The 18,505-nt window shown below is 39.1% G+C and overlaps 1 protein-coding gene across 7 annotated transcripts in view; it reads right to left on the reverse strand.

Moving 5' to 3' along the window:
• The window catches only part of chd9 (chromodomain helicase DNA binding protein 9), a 79,377-nt gene extending 61,060 nt beyond the window's left edge, over positions 1 to 18,317 (reverse strand). For 2 of the 7 annotated variants that reach the window (XM_051116223.1, XM_051116221.1), the window contains exons 1-2: positions 18,134 to 18,314; positions 7,402 to 9,019 (exon numbers count right to left, since the gene is read on the reverse strand). In XM_051116223.1, coding sequence (XP_050972180.1) covers positions 7,402 to 8,886 — 1,485 coding nt within the window. In that variant the 5' untranslated portion in view covers positions 8,887 to 9,019; positions 18,134 to 18,314. Of the gene's footprint in view, positions 1 to 7,401; positions 9,020 to 17,611; positions 18,079 to 18,133 lie in introns of those variants that run through there. The other 5 variants (XM_051116218.1, XM_051116220.1, XM_051116219.1 and 2 more) reach the window with 5 other exon arrangements.
• Between the last annotated feature and the right edge of the window lie 188 nt (positions 18,318 to 18,505).

Consider the following 18,505-nt stretch of genomic DNA (forward strand, 5'->3'; position numbering starts at 1 on the left):
CCCTCCCCAGATCAGTGAACCTGACGGCTTTGCTCCTGACGTCACCCGTCATTCGATTCTGACCTTAGATCAGTGCTCTAGGGAGAAACAGAGCTGTCAGACTGGTTGAATGAGGGAATGTCCGACTGGTGGCAGACAACAGAAACCAACTCACATGCATATTAAGCCGAATTAGGTGAAGGAAAATGGGTACGAGTCACTTTTACACACAGATGGGGGGCAAAAGCACCCAGACGCAGACATACAGCGGGAGGCGATTAGGTGTCGGGTTACAGTGCTGGTTGGAGGCTCTGCCTGACAGACCGGCCCAGTTATATAAACCTCACAGACGCAGGGTCAGGAAGCAACAAAGCAAGTTGGCCACACACAGGCACACACTCACACAAAGAGGCGGATGCGCACACACACAGAGACCGGTTTTACTCACACGGCGCATTCACGCGGCACATGGTAGGAAGCCTGCAAGCAAACACACACGCACACCGACACACATATACTCCTTACTTGTCGCCACATGGGTTATTGGGGAGTGGGTAGACAAACTTGAGCCATTTTCATTCTTGAATTAAGACACCTGCATCTTTCCTGCTTGTTTCTCTCCAACACACTGACACAAACATTGCATACAGCTTAAAAATATAAAAAAACTAAGCAGCATCACAACAGCAGGGCCCTATGAAATCCGTTTTATTTTTTTTTAATTAATTGTATTAATCAAAAAGCATGTCTGATTAATTAAAATAATAAACAATTTAACATCTATTTTTTAAAAGTTGCACAAAAACTACATGTTCAGGGCCCAATAAGATGTTTAATTTTTTCCCACCTTCTTTTATTGTTACCAAATTCTGTGTTTTAGCATGTCTAATTATTTGAATGCATTAAAAACCAGTTTAATTTATTCTTATAGTAGCCTTATGAAAAAAAAAAAATTCTGCTTATCTAATGAAGGCATTAAACATTAATTTATCTTTTCATTAATGAAAATTAAACATTTTTTTTTTTTGGCAAATACATTTACTATTACAATTAAAACGCTGAATAAAAATTGTATGATTATTCCTTAAAAAAATGTTGATATGATGCTAGTTTTACTCAAATGAAATGTAGAATGCTAATGAAGTAACTCTCAGAGCAGTTCTGAGATGTTGATCACTCATTTATTGAGATGACAGACGCTGAAAACACTACGAGAGTCGCGTGCGCTTCAGTACGTGTAGTAAACAAAACCGCACATCTGCGGTTTCATTAACAGAGACATGCAAAACATGCAGGATTAATATTTACAGTCTTTTTGCAGCTTAATATTTACAAATACCAGGCCATTTCGTGATTTGATTGCAGTGTAATGACCTACTTTTGATTAATCCATCCAAACTTTGACAAATTCCATGACATTCTGTGGTAAAAATTCCATTTTTATTACTGGATTCCCTAATTCCATCTGCTTTTCCCACATTGCGGAAATCATAGGGCCCTAAAATTGTTAGAATCTCGTACACAAACTTTCAGAAAAAAGGTACAAATATACCAGTACTTCTAATATACCAGTTTAGGTACAAAGGTGAACCTTTCGAAAAAGTACCGACCTAGTGACAGCTTCTGTACCTTTTTTTGGAAAGGGTACAAACAATGATTAAGGGTGTGCTCAAACTTGTAATGTTTGGTTTGATTAAAACAAACTCTTGTGCGATTGCTTTGTTAGTGCGGTTCATTTGAGTAAGTGTAAACGCTTCCATCGGAGCCCTGGTGCGCATCAAACAAGCAGACCGAGGCTGCTAAAAAAAGGGGTCTTGGTCCGCTTCCAAGCGAACTCTGGTGTGGTTTGAATGAAATATGAAGGCAACAAGGACCAAATACTTCTAAACGAACTAAAAACAGGAAGTAATGACAGAGACATGCCACAGTGTTTTCATGCAATGCTATGCGACATGATTTCACGAAGGGAACAAGCAGTGGATCCAAAACAAAATGAGCAGAGGGGAGGTAAAGTGCCTTTTATGAGCTCTTTGTAAGTTTGCAGGTGGTGAAAATAAATTCATAAATTCATGCAACGAGCACGCTTAGTCCAGCAGACAGCATTAGGTGTATTCGCCTTAAAGAGGCGCTGAGCTGACCAATCAGTGAATGGGAACTTTGATATCATACACTCGCTGCGCCGCTTTAAGACAGACGCAACTTTTCCTTTTGTTTGAAGTGTTCAGTGAGTTCCGTCACAAAATATACATCATTCAAACCGACAATCAGGTTGTGAATATATATGCCTTTAGGTTCAGTATCTTGAGGTTCGCTGTCAAAAATGGCAGTTAACACTAAGCGGACCAAGACCAAATGTGTCATTTTTCTTTTTGGTCTGGACCAAATAAACCAAATGAACTGAACTACAAGTGTGAACACACCCTTAAATTAGAACGCCATAGAACAAAAACAACACAAGCCTTTTTGATCACAAATACTGTACAAACAGTATTTTATATTTTATATGTTGTTTAACTTGAAAAACCCAATAAACAATGTTAAAAAGAAACTGTGATATATTTTTTTCAAGATTATGTGATAAATAAAAAGTTCAAAAGAACATAATTTATTTGAAAATAAATTAATTTACTGCCACCTTTGATCAATTTAATGCATCATTGGTTTTTTCTTTAAAAAAAAAACTGACCCCATAGAGATCCTGGTATATATTTGAATGTTGCTTGCAAAATTATTACACATGTATTTTGTCAGAATAGACACATATTTTTGCTATTAGTGGTGAAAGATACTCTACATAGCCTGATTACGTAGTTACGGCATCTACCAGCAGGGGCTAAATGGGCTATGCTAACCTGCCAAACCTTGACTGGATACAACAAAACCCCCCGCAATTCATAGTTAGAAGTTAATGCTAATTTCACATGTGAAGAAGTCACTTAGATAGAAGTCAAGCATAAAACAGCCTATTTAATTTAGTCAGAAAGAAGATAGAAAACGTAAGTGTTAAAAAAAAAAAAAAAAGAAAGAGACATGATACGTTTTAAAGAGCAGATCCATCATCTGGATCCCATCCAGACAGTAGGTTAGGGGGTTTATGTGTGAATGTGAGTGATGTGGATTGGTATTTGCATCTATGTTGCTGAATGTTCATTCTGCACAAAGCAGCAGCACAAAGGGGCTCTGTTCATGCCGTCAGCCGGTCTCGCTTGCTCTCTCGGGCCCTCACGCTATCACACCACTCTGTAACACTGTGACCGCCGCTGCTCTGCCCTGTCACCCATTCCAAACCATTTCTCACATTTTAACTAGATTGATTCTTGAACTGTCAGATCAAATGGCAGTTTATTTAACCATCTTGAACATTTTTAATCCTGATCAATAGAGCAGCTATACAAAATATATCTTCTTCATATCAATTCATATCACAAGAGGGGTTCATCAAAATGTGAAGGTACGATATGACATCCCCCATTGTCTGTTGTGAAAAATCCCCTTTTTAATGTTACAGATCTAACCTAACTTAAGGAAAATACCAGTGTGAAAGTACAGACACACGCGTAGTTTTTGACATCATGTATGAGTGGGGATTTATTCTATATTTGGGGGCTCCACCCACCTAATAAACTCTCACTGATTTGGCCTTTACATGCATTACATGATGGAGCAGTATCTTTGCAGTAGAGTGACTGAATCAAGTTACATACTTGTGAAATTTCTGTCTGAACATGTTCAACCATGATCTCGTACTTTCTACAAACATTTAACCTAAGTAAACCACACAAAAACCAGCCGTTCCCTTTTTCGGCAGCCAAGGCTAGGTGAAGTCAAGTTTCAGTATTGAAACACCAACCCCTCGTGGTCAAGAGGCTTATAAAGACTCAGAACATTAAAGCACAAAATCGCCCCCGAGACCCTCAGGGAAAGAGAAGGTCGAGAGCATCTCTCTCTTTTACCCTGGGACTGCCTCACATTATACATCTGTTGGCTTTCCACAGCCCAGTGCACATGAATGGCTCGTCTCGCTCTCGCTCGCTCGCTCGCTCAGACACACACACACAAATGCAGAGACACCGCAACACAAACACACTCACTACAGGAAGTCACACGATATGAACTCTGATCCACATCCTGTCTCTGCTTTAATTAAGGATCTGTGAGGACAGACAGATTGGCTAAAGGAAACATAACAATCCACCTCGTCTTATTTGGTATAAATATCAGGGGTGTTTCCTCTGAGGAGGCAAGAGAGGCAGTGCCTCCTCAAAGTATTGGATGAGAAAAAAACAATTCTTAGAACAAAAATAAAACAACGCCAGTTAAAATAAAATAAGTGTACAAATCACTAGTTTTTCTAAAGATACATTGTCCAAAAGTGACATCAGTGGGAAAAGTTAAAGCGAGAGTCCACATCTCTCTCACTTCCCCTGAGCCCGTTGAGTTTTACCAAACCCCCTAAAGCGTGCGGCGAGTTTTGTGAGGGGTAATTAAGAATGAATGATGGAAAGTAACATGAGAGGATTATGATTGGTTATGACTGGAGTTAATGGGAAGACTAACTTAAATTAAAGCTGCAAGCAGAGTTGAAAGGGCCCTGCACCCAGGCTTACCACCACCCGGTGGCTTTAGGCAAACAGCGAACAGTGGGCAATATGCCTTTAAAGTGGTTAATATAGGAGGAATATGTCAAAGTCATTTATATGTGCCAAACTTCCTGCTGCCACCTTGTGGCGCTATGACTATAACTGAAAATTGATGTGTATTTGTCTTCAGGCCAGAACTTTTATCAAACATATGAAGTTTGGTGCAGATTGAACATGGTATGTTTCAGTATAAACACGACATTTACTATTGCCAACAGGTGGTGCTGTGATTTTAACTTAATCTTGACGTGTAGATGTTTTCAGGGCAGAGCTTTTAATCAAACGCGAAGTTTGGTGCAGATTGGACATTGCATATTTTAGTTAGTGTAAAACATGACATTTCCTGTTGCCAACAGGTGGTGCTATGATAAAATCTGAACCTTGGCCTTTAGATATTTTCAGGCCAGGACTCTTATCAAACACGTGAAGTTTTGGGGCAGATCGGACATTGTATGATTGAGTTACAAGGTGAAACATCGAACTTTGTCAGGCAGCCACAGACATGCCCTTCAATGAAAACTCAAGATCTTCACAATTTAACATTGCCAAGGCCTTTAGTGTAGATTGACAAAATATAATTTTGATGTCATTAAATCTCTATGAGGAGTTCTAAATATGGTGATGGGCATGTGTTCAGGACAGGACTCTTATCAAGCATGTGACTTTTGGTGCAGATCAGACATTGTATGCCTGAATTATAACAACTTTTTTATGGCAAAACATCAAAATTCGTCAGGCTGCCACAGGCACGCCCTTCAACGAAAACTCAAGATCTTCGCAATTTAACATCACAAAGGGCTTTACATTACACTGACCAAATTTGGTGTTGATATGTTTAAATCTCCAGGTAGAGTTCATTTATATACAATGCTTGAAAAGGCCAAAACACCACAAAACTTGCAGAGAAAATTCAAAATAACAGACTTCCTGTTGGTTTTCGGACTTCGTAAGAAGGACTTTTCTTGTAGGTATCGGTGTGTTACACATGTCTACTGAATTTTGTACATGTATGTCAAGGGGCAGTTTGCTGAAATTTTATACGTGGCGCTAACAAGCCATTTTGCCACACCCACTTCTGAAACCCATATCAGACGTAAATTTTCACAATTTTTGTTGTGTGTGCTAAGTTTCATGGGTTTTCATTTTTGAGAAGAAGAAGAATCAGCAATTCCTATAGCGTCTTCGAACCATCGGTGCTCGGGCCCTAAAATATACGTAAACAACTCACACACTTATATATAACCAATTTGCTATGTCAAAATAAGACTTAAAACGGCATGAAAACATGATCTGTGGGAGTTTTTTGTGAGTAATAGGTTTGGTGATATTTAAAGTAAATCTCTGTGTCTGTGACCAGTATTTACCAAGCTTTGATGTCTGATCTGAAAAAAAAAAAATTGTTCAAAGTTATCTATTAAAAAGAACAGCTGAACATGAGTTCACATATTATATAAAAAATATATTAAATTGTTACTGCCTTTAGTTATTATTTCGGAATAAATATAAAATCCTTAAATACACTAAAATACACTAACTTGATGAGATTCATCAATATTCAAACAGAATATTGATTACACTGCTAATGTAAAAATATAAAATATTGTTTCTTTATCTGATAGTGAAATTAATATTTATTTAATCAAGAAAATGTGACTGTGATATTAATTTACATTTGATTTAAAAAAAAAAAACTCCAACATTGTCAATTCTCAAATTCAGTTGTCAAATTCTCATATCGGCCAATAATCATATGGTAAAATATACTACAATCAAACTCTTTATTGACAAACAAAGATGATACTTTCGTTTGCATTTCTCCTTGTAGACAAACAAGAGCACTGGCAAATCAGAATCTGTATTTGGGTAGGTGTATTTGTGCACGCACGTCTCACAACGTGTGCACTCTGTGTGCCCAGCAGAACTGGTGGAAAGAGTTCACTATGTGTGTGTGTGTGTGTGTGTGTGTGTGTCAGTGTGGCAGCTGAATCACTGAGCCTCAACTCCCTGTGTCAGCAGCAAAGAGCTGAGGGGAAAGACTGATGCTCCTGCATCACAAGAGAGAAAGACAGAAAGAGAGAGAGAGACAGCAAAAGAGAAAGAGTTGACACTGTCAGGCGGTACTGCTGAAAGCTGCTTGCAATCACAGACTAGACAGCACTCATGCTCTTTTCTCTCTCTCTCTCGTTCTCCATTTCCCTTAGGAAACCTTATTATCAACATCTCCCTTCTGCCTGCACTCACACACAAACACTAATCTCACATCAACACACGCAGACAGAACAACCACAAGCCAGACCCACTCCGTCCAGCCAAAGTGCACCTCCCACTATCCTACGGTTGGCCTGACCCACATCTTGTTATAGCCTTAAGTACGCTTAGCCCCAGTAAGTCCTAAACACTATTGCAACTCTTAATCGGCTGCTACAGTACCTGTCTGCAAGGCCCTGGACAGGAGGAGTGGTGAATTATTATTTAATGGAGCCTGTCTTGTTCTTTCACTTTCAGTACAGTTGAATGCTACAATGTAGCCTGTTGTCGAAGCAGTCTGTTGTCTGCTTGGCAACATTCCAGCAGTCATTTCATTTATCTCTCATCCATGTCATTAACTTGTATATTTCCCGGTAGAGATAAACCAACAACAACCACAAAAACTAAAATCATTCACTTCCCTTCATAATAAGCCTAGTAGAGCTGATAACCACAACTCTGACTCACTCGAACTCATCTCAGCATTGAAAGCCATCAAACAAAACAGCAAAGATCTGAGAACCGCATCTCTCACCTGTGCACTGTAAAGCATTGGCACATCCTCCACACCATCCTCATCCTTCAGATCCTCTTGGTCATTCTCTAGTTCTGAATTTACCCAGGAGTGATTGGAGCTCTCTTCCTGGTCTAGTGCCTCCAGTTGAGGCAACAGCTCATCCCCTAAAAGGTCAGGAGCTTCGCCCAGGTCAAGCCTGTGCCCATGTTGTTCTCCAAGCAAGACCTCCTCCAGTGCCTGAAACCCATTACTGCTGTGGCTTGTAACCAAAGGTCCAGGCACATCACGGTTCCCTCGCTCTGTCGTAGAGAACGGACAGTCTGCGGCGAACGAGTTCAGACCATCTGGGAACACCTCAGGAGATCTAAAGGGATTCTGGTCTGATTTGGAGCCATTTAAGGAGCACTGTTGTGCTGGACTGCCTGGTATTCGGACTTTTTGCTGCTGGTGTTCCATTCCAGAATTAGATAAGAAAGGACAACCAGTATTCAAAAGGTTTGAAGATGGGATGGCCGTTGAAGAGGTTGTCATAGAGGCTGGGGCAGTGGAGTAAGACTGAGTTGGGGGATGCTGACCAGGCAGAGAATAATGAGCAGTAGGATAGGATGAAGCATGGCTAACTGAGTCAGTTGGAAAAGAATGGTCTGCAGAGGAAGATTGGACAGGGAAGGCTAGGTCATTGTCCTCCAACCTTGGACCTGTAGTAAAACCTTGGACCCCTTGGGCTATCTGAAAGCCACTGTGTTGTTGAGAAGATGCAGGCATCATTGAGGCCTCAACCGTAGGGTGAAAGGGACTACCCTCCACACCGAGTGAGTGGCCATGCTGGGAATGATTTTGAGGGACGTTGCTCTCATAGTAAAAACCGGTGTGTTCCTGATAGGTCTTGCCGATATGGTGCAAGCCTTGATGGGGTATTTGTTGGTGAGGGTGCTGCAGTTGGTTTGAGATTGGGTGTTGATTGAGGCTGTGCTGTCTCTGCTGAAGATGTTGATGTTGCTGACTATACTGTTGATGTTGCTGAAATTGCTGTTGCTGCTGAAATTGTTTGTGCTGAAGTTGTTGATGATGAATTTGTTGATTGTGCTGATGGTAGTTATTCCCTTTTTGATCATGGTTTCCCCACATGGGGCTGCTGTGAAGAAACAGTCCATTGGTCTGGGGCACTTGGTTCATAGTATGCCCTTGAAATGATTGCTGCTGTGGCAAAAATGCTCTTGCAACATTGCCACCTCCTTCTGAACCGGGGAAGGACTGTTCCATTGAGGTCTGTGCCTTCATAGTGTCAAAGTGGCCCACAGGTTGGTTGTAGGGTATCCCATGTTGGATGGTAGATCTGGAGCCTGCGTCCACCTGAAGAGGCTCCAAACCTGGACCCAGGTGAAGTTCATCATCCAAGGATACAGAACCAGGGGTAAACCCTGGATCATCCTGGACTAAGCTGTCAAGCCCTCCCCCAAATATGCTAGGGTCATCAAAGAAGTCCATGATGGGGTCGGTCATTGTTTGAGTTCAGTGCATTAAGTTTTTGCCCCCTCAGCGGCCCCTACGACAGGACTGCTGAATGCAATAGGGAGCTTAAGACTGTCAGAGTTTGTTGAACCGCTGTACGTCCATCACCAGGAAGGTCTACAGTCTGGAAAAAAGAGAAACACAATTATTTTAGATATGCCACACACAGATTCAGAACTATTCTGCAGATTCTTTATTGATTAGATAATTCATCAAAACTTTTTAAACAGGTTTGAAAGCAAAAATGTCATTGTTACAACATCATTTCATCATTGTTCTCTGAGCTTTGCTAATATAAGCCCAATTTGACAGGTATAGATGTCACATGGACTATTTTATCGATGTCCTTACTGCCTTTCTGGGTCTTGAACGTGTCAGATGCATTGCTGTCTATGCAGGGTCAGAAAGCTCCCGGATTTCATCAAAAATAGCTTTATTTGTGTTCTGAAGATGAACGAAGATCTTACAGGTTCGGAATGACATGAGGATGTGTAATTAATGACAGAATTTTCATTTTTGGGTGAACTATCCCTTTAATACAGTACACAGAGTTCAGTTCCAAGCAGGGCTGGGACAATTCAGTATTTAAGAAATAGTTTTAATACAAATTTAAGTGTGAATTTAAATTAAACTGGCCAAACCCACATTCTGGGAAATTAAGTGTTCTTCCACCCATGTCAATAAGTCTGCCTGTCTGCGTAAAAGGCCTATAAAACCTCAAGTGCGTCAGGAATTTGCAAACTTCTCAAAATAAATAAATCAACATTCTGAAAATCGAACTCTCTGACATGCAATGTTAGCGTTTGTTTTGGCAGGTGTACGATTATCCACACAGAATATAATGTACCGTTTTATTACTCCATGTTTCATGGAAATGTTTGCTAAGGAAGTTTTATCATCATTTATACAAGAATGTTGACTCAGTGATTAATTTATTTGTTTAAAAGTGAAGGTTTATCATTAATTGTATACATCTCCTTGGCTTCCACAATAATCATATCACATCATACACCCACAACTCAGCAAAGTCAGAGTTTCCAAGTAGGAGGTTCACCATTAAGAACTTTTCCTAACAAGAAGCTGAAAATTCCAACTTGCCAAAATATAAGGGAATGCAGTAGAAACGTGAAAAGAAGTAGCAGAAAACTCTGCACAAAAGGAGTAGCACTGAGCATGTGACGTCATACAAACCCGATGTTACATCACTCTATTACAAGATACAATACCGCATTGATGCTCTTCTAACATGCCCATCGCCTTAAGTCAGACTCTGGCAATAAACTCTTCCAGAACACCCTGAGGCTTGAGAGAGGTGAAAGGGGAAGGAATGTCTGGGGAACATTTGGCACAATTAGTGGAGCTCAGAAACAGGCATTACAACAAGCACAGCAGCTGAAGAGCTTTCAGCACCAGACAAAAACCAGGTGCTTCACACTCCCCTTAGACTTCCCTCAGCTAGGGATGAGAGAGAGAGTGGGAACTGCATAATTCTTTGCCAAGCCCTGGTCAGGAGAGAGACAGGAGCGACTTGAGCTGTGTGGGACATACAGACAGCTCATTCCATTTCACGCACGCATGCACGCACACACAACCGGACAGAAAGGGCGAGAGAGAAACAGGCTGTCCTGACCAACACCGGCTGTGGAGGAGGTCAGTCACGACCTGATGACTCACAACACACAGAGATAAACAAAATGGCAGTGCACAGAAACACAGACACGGTCCATTACGACAATACCACTCTTTTCTCCCTCTATATACCATTAAACTTCTATGGAAGCCCGTTTCCACCACTGAATAAAACATTTTAAAAAAGGCAATTGGGACTTTTTATCTCACAATTCTGATTTTTTTTCTCAGAATTGTAAGATATAAACTCGAAATTGCGTGTTATGAAATCAGAATTCTGAGGAATAAAAATTGAATTGAAAAGAAAATCGCAATTGTGAAATATAAAGTCACAATGCTGACTTTTTTTCCCCTCACAATTGCGAGTTTACATGTTGCAATTCTTTTTTCTCGCAATTCTGACTTTTTTCTCAGAATTGTAAGATATAAACTCGCATTTGTGTGTTATAAAGTCAAACAATTCTGAGAAATAAATTTGCAATTCTGAGAAATAAACTTACAATTTTGACTATTTCTCAGAATTGCAACTTCAAATATAAACTTGCAATTGCGAGATATAAAGTAACAATTCTGACTTTTTCTTGCATTTGCGAGTTTGTCTCTCAATTTTTATGTTTTTCTCTCAATTCTGACTTTCTGTGAGATATAAACTCATACAAACTCACAAACAAACTCGCAATTGTGAGAAATTTTTGAGGTCAAGACTTTTTTCTTGCAATTGTGAGTTTGTATTACGCAATTTTGACTTTTTTTGCGATTGTGAACGTCACAATTCTTTCTTTTTTCTTGCAATTCTGACTTTTTTCACAGAATTCTAAGATATAAACTCGCAATTGCAAGTTACAAATTACAATTTTGAGGGAAAATAAGACTAAAGTTCTCAGAATTGTGTTTAAATCTCACAATTCTGATGTCATAATTCTGAGAAAAAAAAGTTGCGAGTTTATATCATGCAATTCTGACTTTATAACTCACAATTGCAAGTTTATATCTCACAATTCTGGGAAAAAAGTCAGAATTGCGACATGTAATCTCATTTCAACAGCAAACTCACAGCACTGTGGGGATTTTGAATCATACACACATCCATAACTGCGTCTGTCACCAGTGTTCAAAATTACAGGGCACCTCCCATTATCTAGGGCTGGCTTTAGTGGGCTGTTTTGCAAGTAGTACACCTGTCTCAAACCAGGAAGCATTTGGGCAGGCACATTGTAATTAAGGCTTACTGTCATGCCAAGTTCTCTGAATGAAACTGATATGATATTAGACTATAACTAAGGCGAGCTTTCCGCATTTCATTGTTCCTTAGAGACTTTTGAAGTCTTAAGCATAGGGCTGTTTAATATGATTACAGCTGCTTAAAGTAATTCTAAAAAAAATGCTGAATAGACAATTGCATTTCCTGCATTCTACTGCGATTTGAAATTTACAATATGTTTAGAACCAGTAGTAATTTCGAATCATCTTAAATTCCAGAAACCACAGCATACGTAGAGTAAAGCCCAATATGCATTGCGTGCGGACTGTCAGGTGACTTGCGCTGAACTGCAGGGCTCAAACAATGAGACTGTGTAAACACGCAGTGAGTGTCAGCCTCAGTTATTATAATGGGATTTCTAGTATTGCCACATTGTTTGCCTCATGTATATTTATTCAAAAGCGCACCGTTTTGTATGTGACGTTGATCTATTAGGCACTGACTTGATTTATTGATATACACCACAGTTCAAAAGTTTGGGGTCATGTTTTATTTTATTTTTTTTTTTTTTTTAAGAAAATTAATGGTTTTATTAACCACATTACAGGTGACATTTATATTGTTCCAAATGATTTCTATTTCAAATGAAAGCTTGTCTTTTGAACAGCCCTGCTGCTGTACCAATGCATTACTGGTGGGTTTTTATGAAACATTGTGGAACAGACGCAACACAACCAAAACAGATTTTATGTACAGATTCATTGCCAACCTTCCAAGCCTAGATAGCCTAGCCATCTTGATCAGCCTCTTTGGCTGTGAGGACTGATTTATATTGACTGGCTTCCAAGGATAAGCATCAGGCCAGAAACATTTCTCTTGAGAAGAGAGGCCAGAGGTGTCTTCCAGAAACTGCATCAGTCCACAGCTGAAAGACACGCTGATAAGAGCCCTACCGTCTCAGGCCATTAGCCGTGCACTATCTATACAAGCAAAAACACGTGCAACTTCCTACTACTGAAAAACACTGTGACCCCTCCCCCAACACACACTCTTCACAGATTATATCTTACACAAGTCTCTTTTTCATTAAGCAACCTACAATATCCGACTCGATCTACATTTCTGCAACATCCCTAATTAATGAAAGAGTCACTAATATGAGTCAATGATGTGATTCACTGCATTTCACAAATCTAATCCACTTTTTTTCGTGCCAGTGAGAGTGCATGACTTCAACAAGATGAGGCATAGCTGGGTGTCAGTGCTGCTGGTCTTGGACTGCACACGTCAACGCATTTCCGTTATGAAACTGCCCTGTGACAGAAGCCAAGTCATATATGCTAGAATGTGACTCATCTAAAGAGCAGGTACGGGTTGCCAGGTGCCAGAGAACTGAGACCAGTTTCAGAGATGTATTTGACTGTGGTCAGGGTTTTTTCTGGACGAGTGAAGCTGATCCTGGACCACCCCTATCGAGTAACTCTTTTTTTAGAGATTCATTTTCCCACAGCACAGCCATGCTTTAACCAACACAACAGGTGGTGAGTGAAGTTTCAACGACTTCCACATCAAAAGTGGAACAACAGAAGGAAGATACGGCTTTCTTGTCTATTATGCAAGCTCTTGCACCATGAGGAGGGATTGATATTTGTAAGAACAGTTCATGTCTGTTTATCAAAATTTCTGACTGATATGACTAAGCTGCTATTTATTTACTGCTGTCGCTCACAAACGATACACTGCAATATTAAAATTCTGTACTATTTTGTTTAAATAAATTAAAAATAAAACACTGAAAATTTGTTTTATATGCTACAAGTGAATTTAAATCATAGCGTAATATGAAAAATGGATTTTTATTGTGAAAAATTGCTAAATATTATATTTACCAGTGTAAATATTATATTACCAATAATATATATAACTATAGTATAAGAAATGTACATAAAATTCTTAAACATACAAATATTTGTAACAAAATTTAACATAATTTATGATGTTAAGACCTGTGAATCATGTCATCACAGTCTGTGAAAAGAGTCAATTAAATGTTCAATATTGGCTAATACATTATATATATATATATATAAAGTTAGATGTTTACATACACCTTGCAAAATCTGTAAAATGTTAATTATTTTACCAAAATAAGAGGGATTATATAAAATGCATGCTATTTTTTTATTTAGTACTGACATGAATAAGATATTTCACATAAAAGACATTTATATACAGTCCACAAAAGAAAAGTTAATTTTATAAATATGTTCAAAAGTGTACATACACTTGATTCTTAATTATGTGTTTTTACCTAAATGATTCACAGCTTTTTTTGATTAGTTTTTTTTTTTAGTGATAGTTGTTCCTGAGTCCCTTGTTTGTCCTGAACAGTTAAACTGCCTGCAGTTTTTCATAAAAATCCTTCAGATCCCACAAATTCTTTTTTTCAGCATTTTTGTGTATTTGAACACTTACTAACAATGTCTGTATAATTTTGAAATCCATCTTTTCACACTGAAGACAACTGAGGGATATATGCACCTATATGGGATATATGCACCTATTACAGAAGATTCAAATGCTCACTGCTGCTTCACAAGGAAACATGAAACATTAAGAGCCAGGGATGTAAACTTCAACAGAATGAACATTTTTTGCCTAAATATCATATTTTTCCATTTAGTTCTCCCCTTCAGAAGCTACAGAAGATACTTACATGTTTCCCAGAAGACAAAATAAGTTAAAGTTACCCTGATCTTCAAATTTAAAAAGTTTTCACCCCCTGGCCCTTAATGAATCGTGTTTCCTTCTGAAGCATCAGTGAGTGTTTGAACCTTCTGTGATAGTTGCATCCCTATCCCTCAGCTGTCTGGATGGATCTTTCTTTTTTTTTTTTTTAAATGTTGCCTGATAACGGACATGTATACCGTGCATCCCTAGTGAAAAAAGTCAAAGAAATAACCCATCCTCCAACATTAAGATTTCACTTAGATCTTCCAGCATGAGGACAAGACTAGTCTTAGAGTTCATAGCCATTCAGGTCTTCCAGATGCAATTCAAGATGAGCATGATCCTTATATTATGTTCACCAAACCTTTATCTATTCTTAGCACACTTTTAAACATAACCATGCCATACATAAGATCTTACATAACAGTGGACAAATAATAAACCTGCTACCATTGAGGAATGACGCAAGCCACTCCTTACAAAGAGAAACAGAATGAACTGCTTGCTGGTACACAAAAAGGCTAAGGGCATAACATGATAATAAGAGTCAGAAAATACATAAAATAAACACATTCTGTACCAACCACCGACAACGCACCAATTACAGTTTTTAGCGCTGGTATAAAATGAATAAATGCAAAGCTGGCTGAACTAGATTTGCTCTTGATCTAATGGAAAAGTACTTCAATTATCTTCTATCTCATCATGACTCATGATGCTCAGAGATGATTTTTCAAGCAGAGGAAAATGTATGTGGGCTCAAATTATCCTGTCCCTGCTGGAGCTTCCACTGGCTCATCACTGAATGACATTTCGCTTCCTGATTTAAGTTCAACAGCACTTCACATAAAGGTGGCTGTTGAGGTATTTATTGTTTTTGGAGCTGAAGTGTATCTCTAAATCCCAACATTTCCTATCACAGCAGTTGATTCTGGCTGACTTTCGGTTTCAGCGCATTGCCCTACATTTCAAAAAACACTCCATCCATATACATATTATTCAGTGTAGAATGTTTCCTTTCACATGAGCAGAGCACTTATGGGTAGATGCTTTTATCCAAAGTGACTTAGGGGTCATTCACACAAGATGCTTTCTTGTGTCTATCTGTTTTTTGAATTGTTTTTCTGTGTAAACAGGACTAGACAGACATCACAGGCGCTGAGTTTGACATGCCGTGTCAAATCAAAAGTAGAAACGCGCTCTGGTCTTGAGAAATACTCAAGGTGGTCTATCTGCACATTTGCAAGGCTTAGATGCAGGCAACACTCTCTGGAGTCCCAGCATCTTCCCTGGCTAGATTTTACTAACTCAAACTGCAGTCTGAAACTAATACGTGCACAGTTTTATGTCATACAGACAAGCACACAGTTTATTACCTACAGAACTGTATGTAACCGAACTGAAACTAACAATGAATATTTGCAGATTATAAACTAGCAGTCCAAAGACGCCACGTGTTTCGGTAGAGAACCTGTTGGATTCCCTAGGAAAGCAGACCATCATGATCAGCTGTCGTCTAAGGTGAATTATATAGATTAGATAAGACAGGTGTACCTACACATGGCAGAAACAAACACACTGTTGGACAGAAGAACATCAAACTGAGCTCTAGAGGTCTAACAAACAAGAAGTACAATGGTACTAGCAGGTTTTCTGAAAATGTAAATGAATGCAATAACACAAATTTCAGTTGCTAAAAATGTTATTATGTACTGCCAGACGCAGCATACCGCTGCAGTGCATTTCTGAAAAACCGCCAACAAAGATACAATGGACTAAGAGTGTATTGGACATTATGTCATTTGAAGCCTTGAGTTTTTTTCTTAAAAATAAACCATTTTAGTTCTACAAATCTTTTCTCTCCCACTTGGGAGACGATCTGAGTTGGAAATTGGAAGAACGGACTGTGCAGACTAGCCCAAAAGTAGCCCAACCGCGTTTTAAGGGGGGGCCCCCTGTTAAATATCGCATTCCGTGGGGGTAAAATGTTTTTTGGTGGGGTTTCCCTGGTACAGTTTGCATTCCAAAGGCTAAATATAACGCTACTGGGGTCGCTTCAACCCGCGAACATGAAAAACAACCCAATACAACAATGTTAAAGTAGCCCAGTGACTTGGCAACCCTGGGACTGTGGCATTACACGGACCGAGTTGTGATGAACATTATATTACTGGGTGCCTTGAAGTGTTTTTTTAATGATTATTCTTATTTATTTAAAATTATTATTATGATTATTATATCTTGTCTTTTCCTGACAATTACTTTGCTCTCAACAGTATGATTGTTTTAGGACGACCCTTTTGAAGACGACTGTTATTGTATTTTGGGTTTTATTATTGCTTTTCTTGCAAAAACACAAATATGGGTGATTCTTCAACTAAAGGGAGTTTTCTGCCACCTGGGATTATTCTGAAGAAAAATAAATCAAATTATTTATTTTGTTGCATCATTTAGTTAAGTTTTAAACTTAATAATATTCTATAATACACTGTAATTACCTTTTTTTCTATTTTGGACCTGTTGCCTACCTCTATTTAAAAAAAAAAAATCTGCTTTCCACTTTTTTCTACAAAACTTTTTAAGTTATTGAAATGCATGCTATTTAAGTGTATTTTTTTATAAAAGAAAATAAATGGTGTCCTTACCATCAGGCTAAGTATTTAAGAAAGCAATCAGGTTTTTTTTAAATTTACAATTTTTCCATCCTGATCTAAGAGTAAATGATATCACTACCAAAACAGTTAGCATTTGAAAAAATTCATGAACAAACCATTTTTTCACGTTATATAATAAACTATTCATCTCTAACACACGGCTAGTATTAGCAATTGCTATTACACATCAATCCACTTCAAGGTTGAACAAGGCCATGATCAAATCTTTACTTTAGTACTTGTGATAAATGTTTCAAAATATAATTTGAGAATGTTTCACTTTACAAGCTCCTAAAGTAGGAAAAAGTGCCTGACTGAAGAATCCCCCATATACCATGGTATTACCACGGTACTTTGTGTGTGGGTCAGAAACCTCGGCATGTTTCCTAATATCTTAATATTACTTCAAACCGTCTTCCAGTGGTCAAGCGTGTAATTCTACCTCTGTCTTCGCAGATTACCTTAATGAAACTAGACTCCAGAATAGACGAAATCACTGTACCTTCCAGAACATCACCTGGAACGCGCGGTTCAGTCGCGTTAGCACAGCATTTCCAACTTTAAATGTGTGTCCTCTTCATATTTTGTCACGACAGCGACGGAACATGATAATCCTTGAAATACGAAGTGTTATTTTCCTGTTCCGTTCGTCCGGAGACAGCAATCTGCTCTACTTTCTGGAGTGCGCTCGGTCGCTGTTAGTTCAGAACCACCGTTTGCTGAAAACACAGTGCTGTCCATGTCGTGCCTTTCACGTGGAGCTCATATCGTGACAGTCTACCTGAGTTCAGGTGCTACGAGTGTTTCATCCAGACTGGGATTCCCTTCAGGCAGCTGAACGTCACGGTCTCACGGTCTCACGGTCTCTCTCTCTCTCTTTCTCTTTCTCTCTCTCTCTCTCTCTCTCCCCCCTCGTCTCTCTCTCTCATCAGGACTGACAGCCACCTGAGTTTCAGCACTGTCGCACTCTGTAACCATCTACAATATCTTTAGCTTAGTAGAGGAAACAAATAAACGAACTTACCCAAACGAAGCCAAATCCGGTGGTAACAGCGCGATCATTTACGGAGAGATAATATAGCGAAGTTTTTGGCGTAGTTAATATCGCGGCTGGGCGACCTCAGCGGTTCCAGCGCTGCTGACGTAGGATGATGATAAACGCACATTTGCATATATGTAAAGTCCTCTGTGATTGGTCGAAGTTTCATTCATTTGTTTAGAATATATAGAGCGCTCGTTTGAGTCTTCAAGTTGACTTTTAGCTAAGATCCACATCACGTCCTTAAGATGGCACTCGTAATCTGTTACATGAGCGTACTGTAGGCAAAACGTTAAGTTTGAATGTTCAGCAAACAAGATGGCCGTGCCGGGACGGCAGCCAATCAGCGAGGGCTTT

Source organism: Labeo rohita, chromosome 7 (genome assembly GCF_022985175.1).
Source record: "Labeo rohita strain BAU-BD-2019 chromosome 7, IGBB_LRoh.1.0, whole genome shotgun sequence".
NCBI lineage: Eukaryota > Metazoa > Chordata > Actinopteri > Cypriniformes > Cyprinidae > Labeo > Labeo rohita.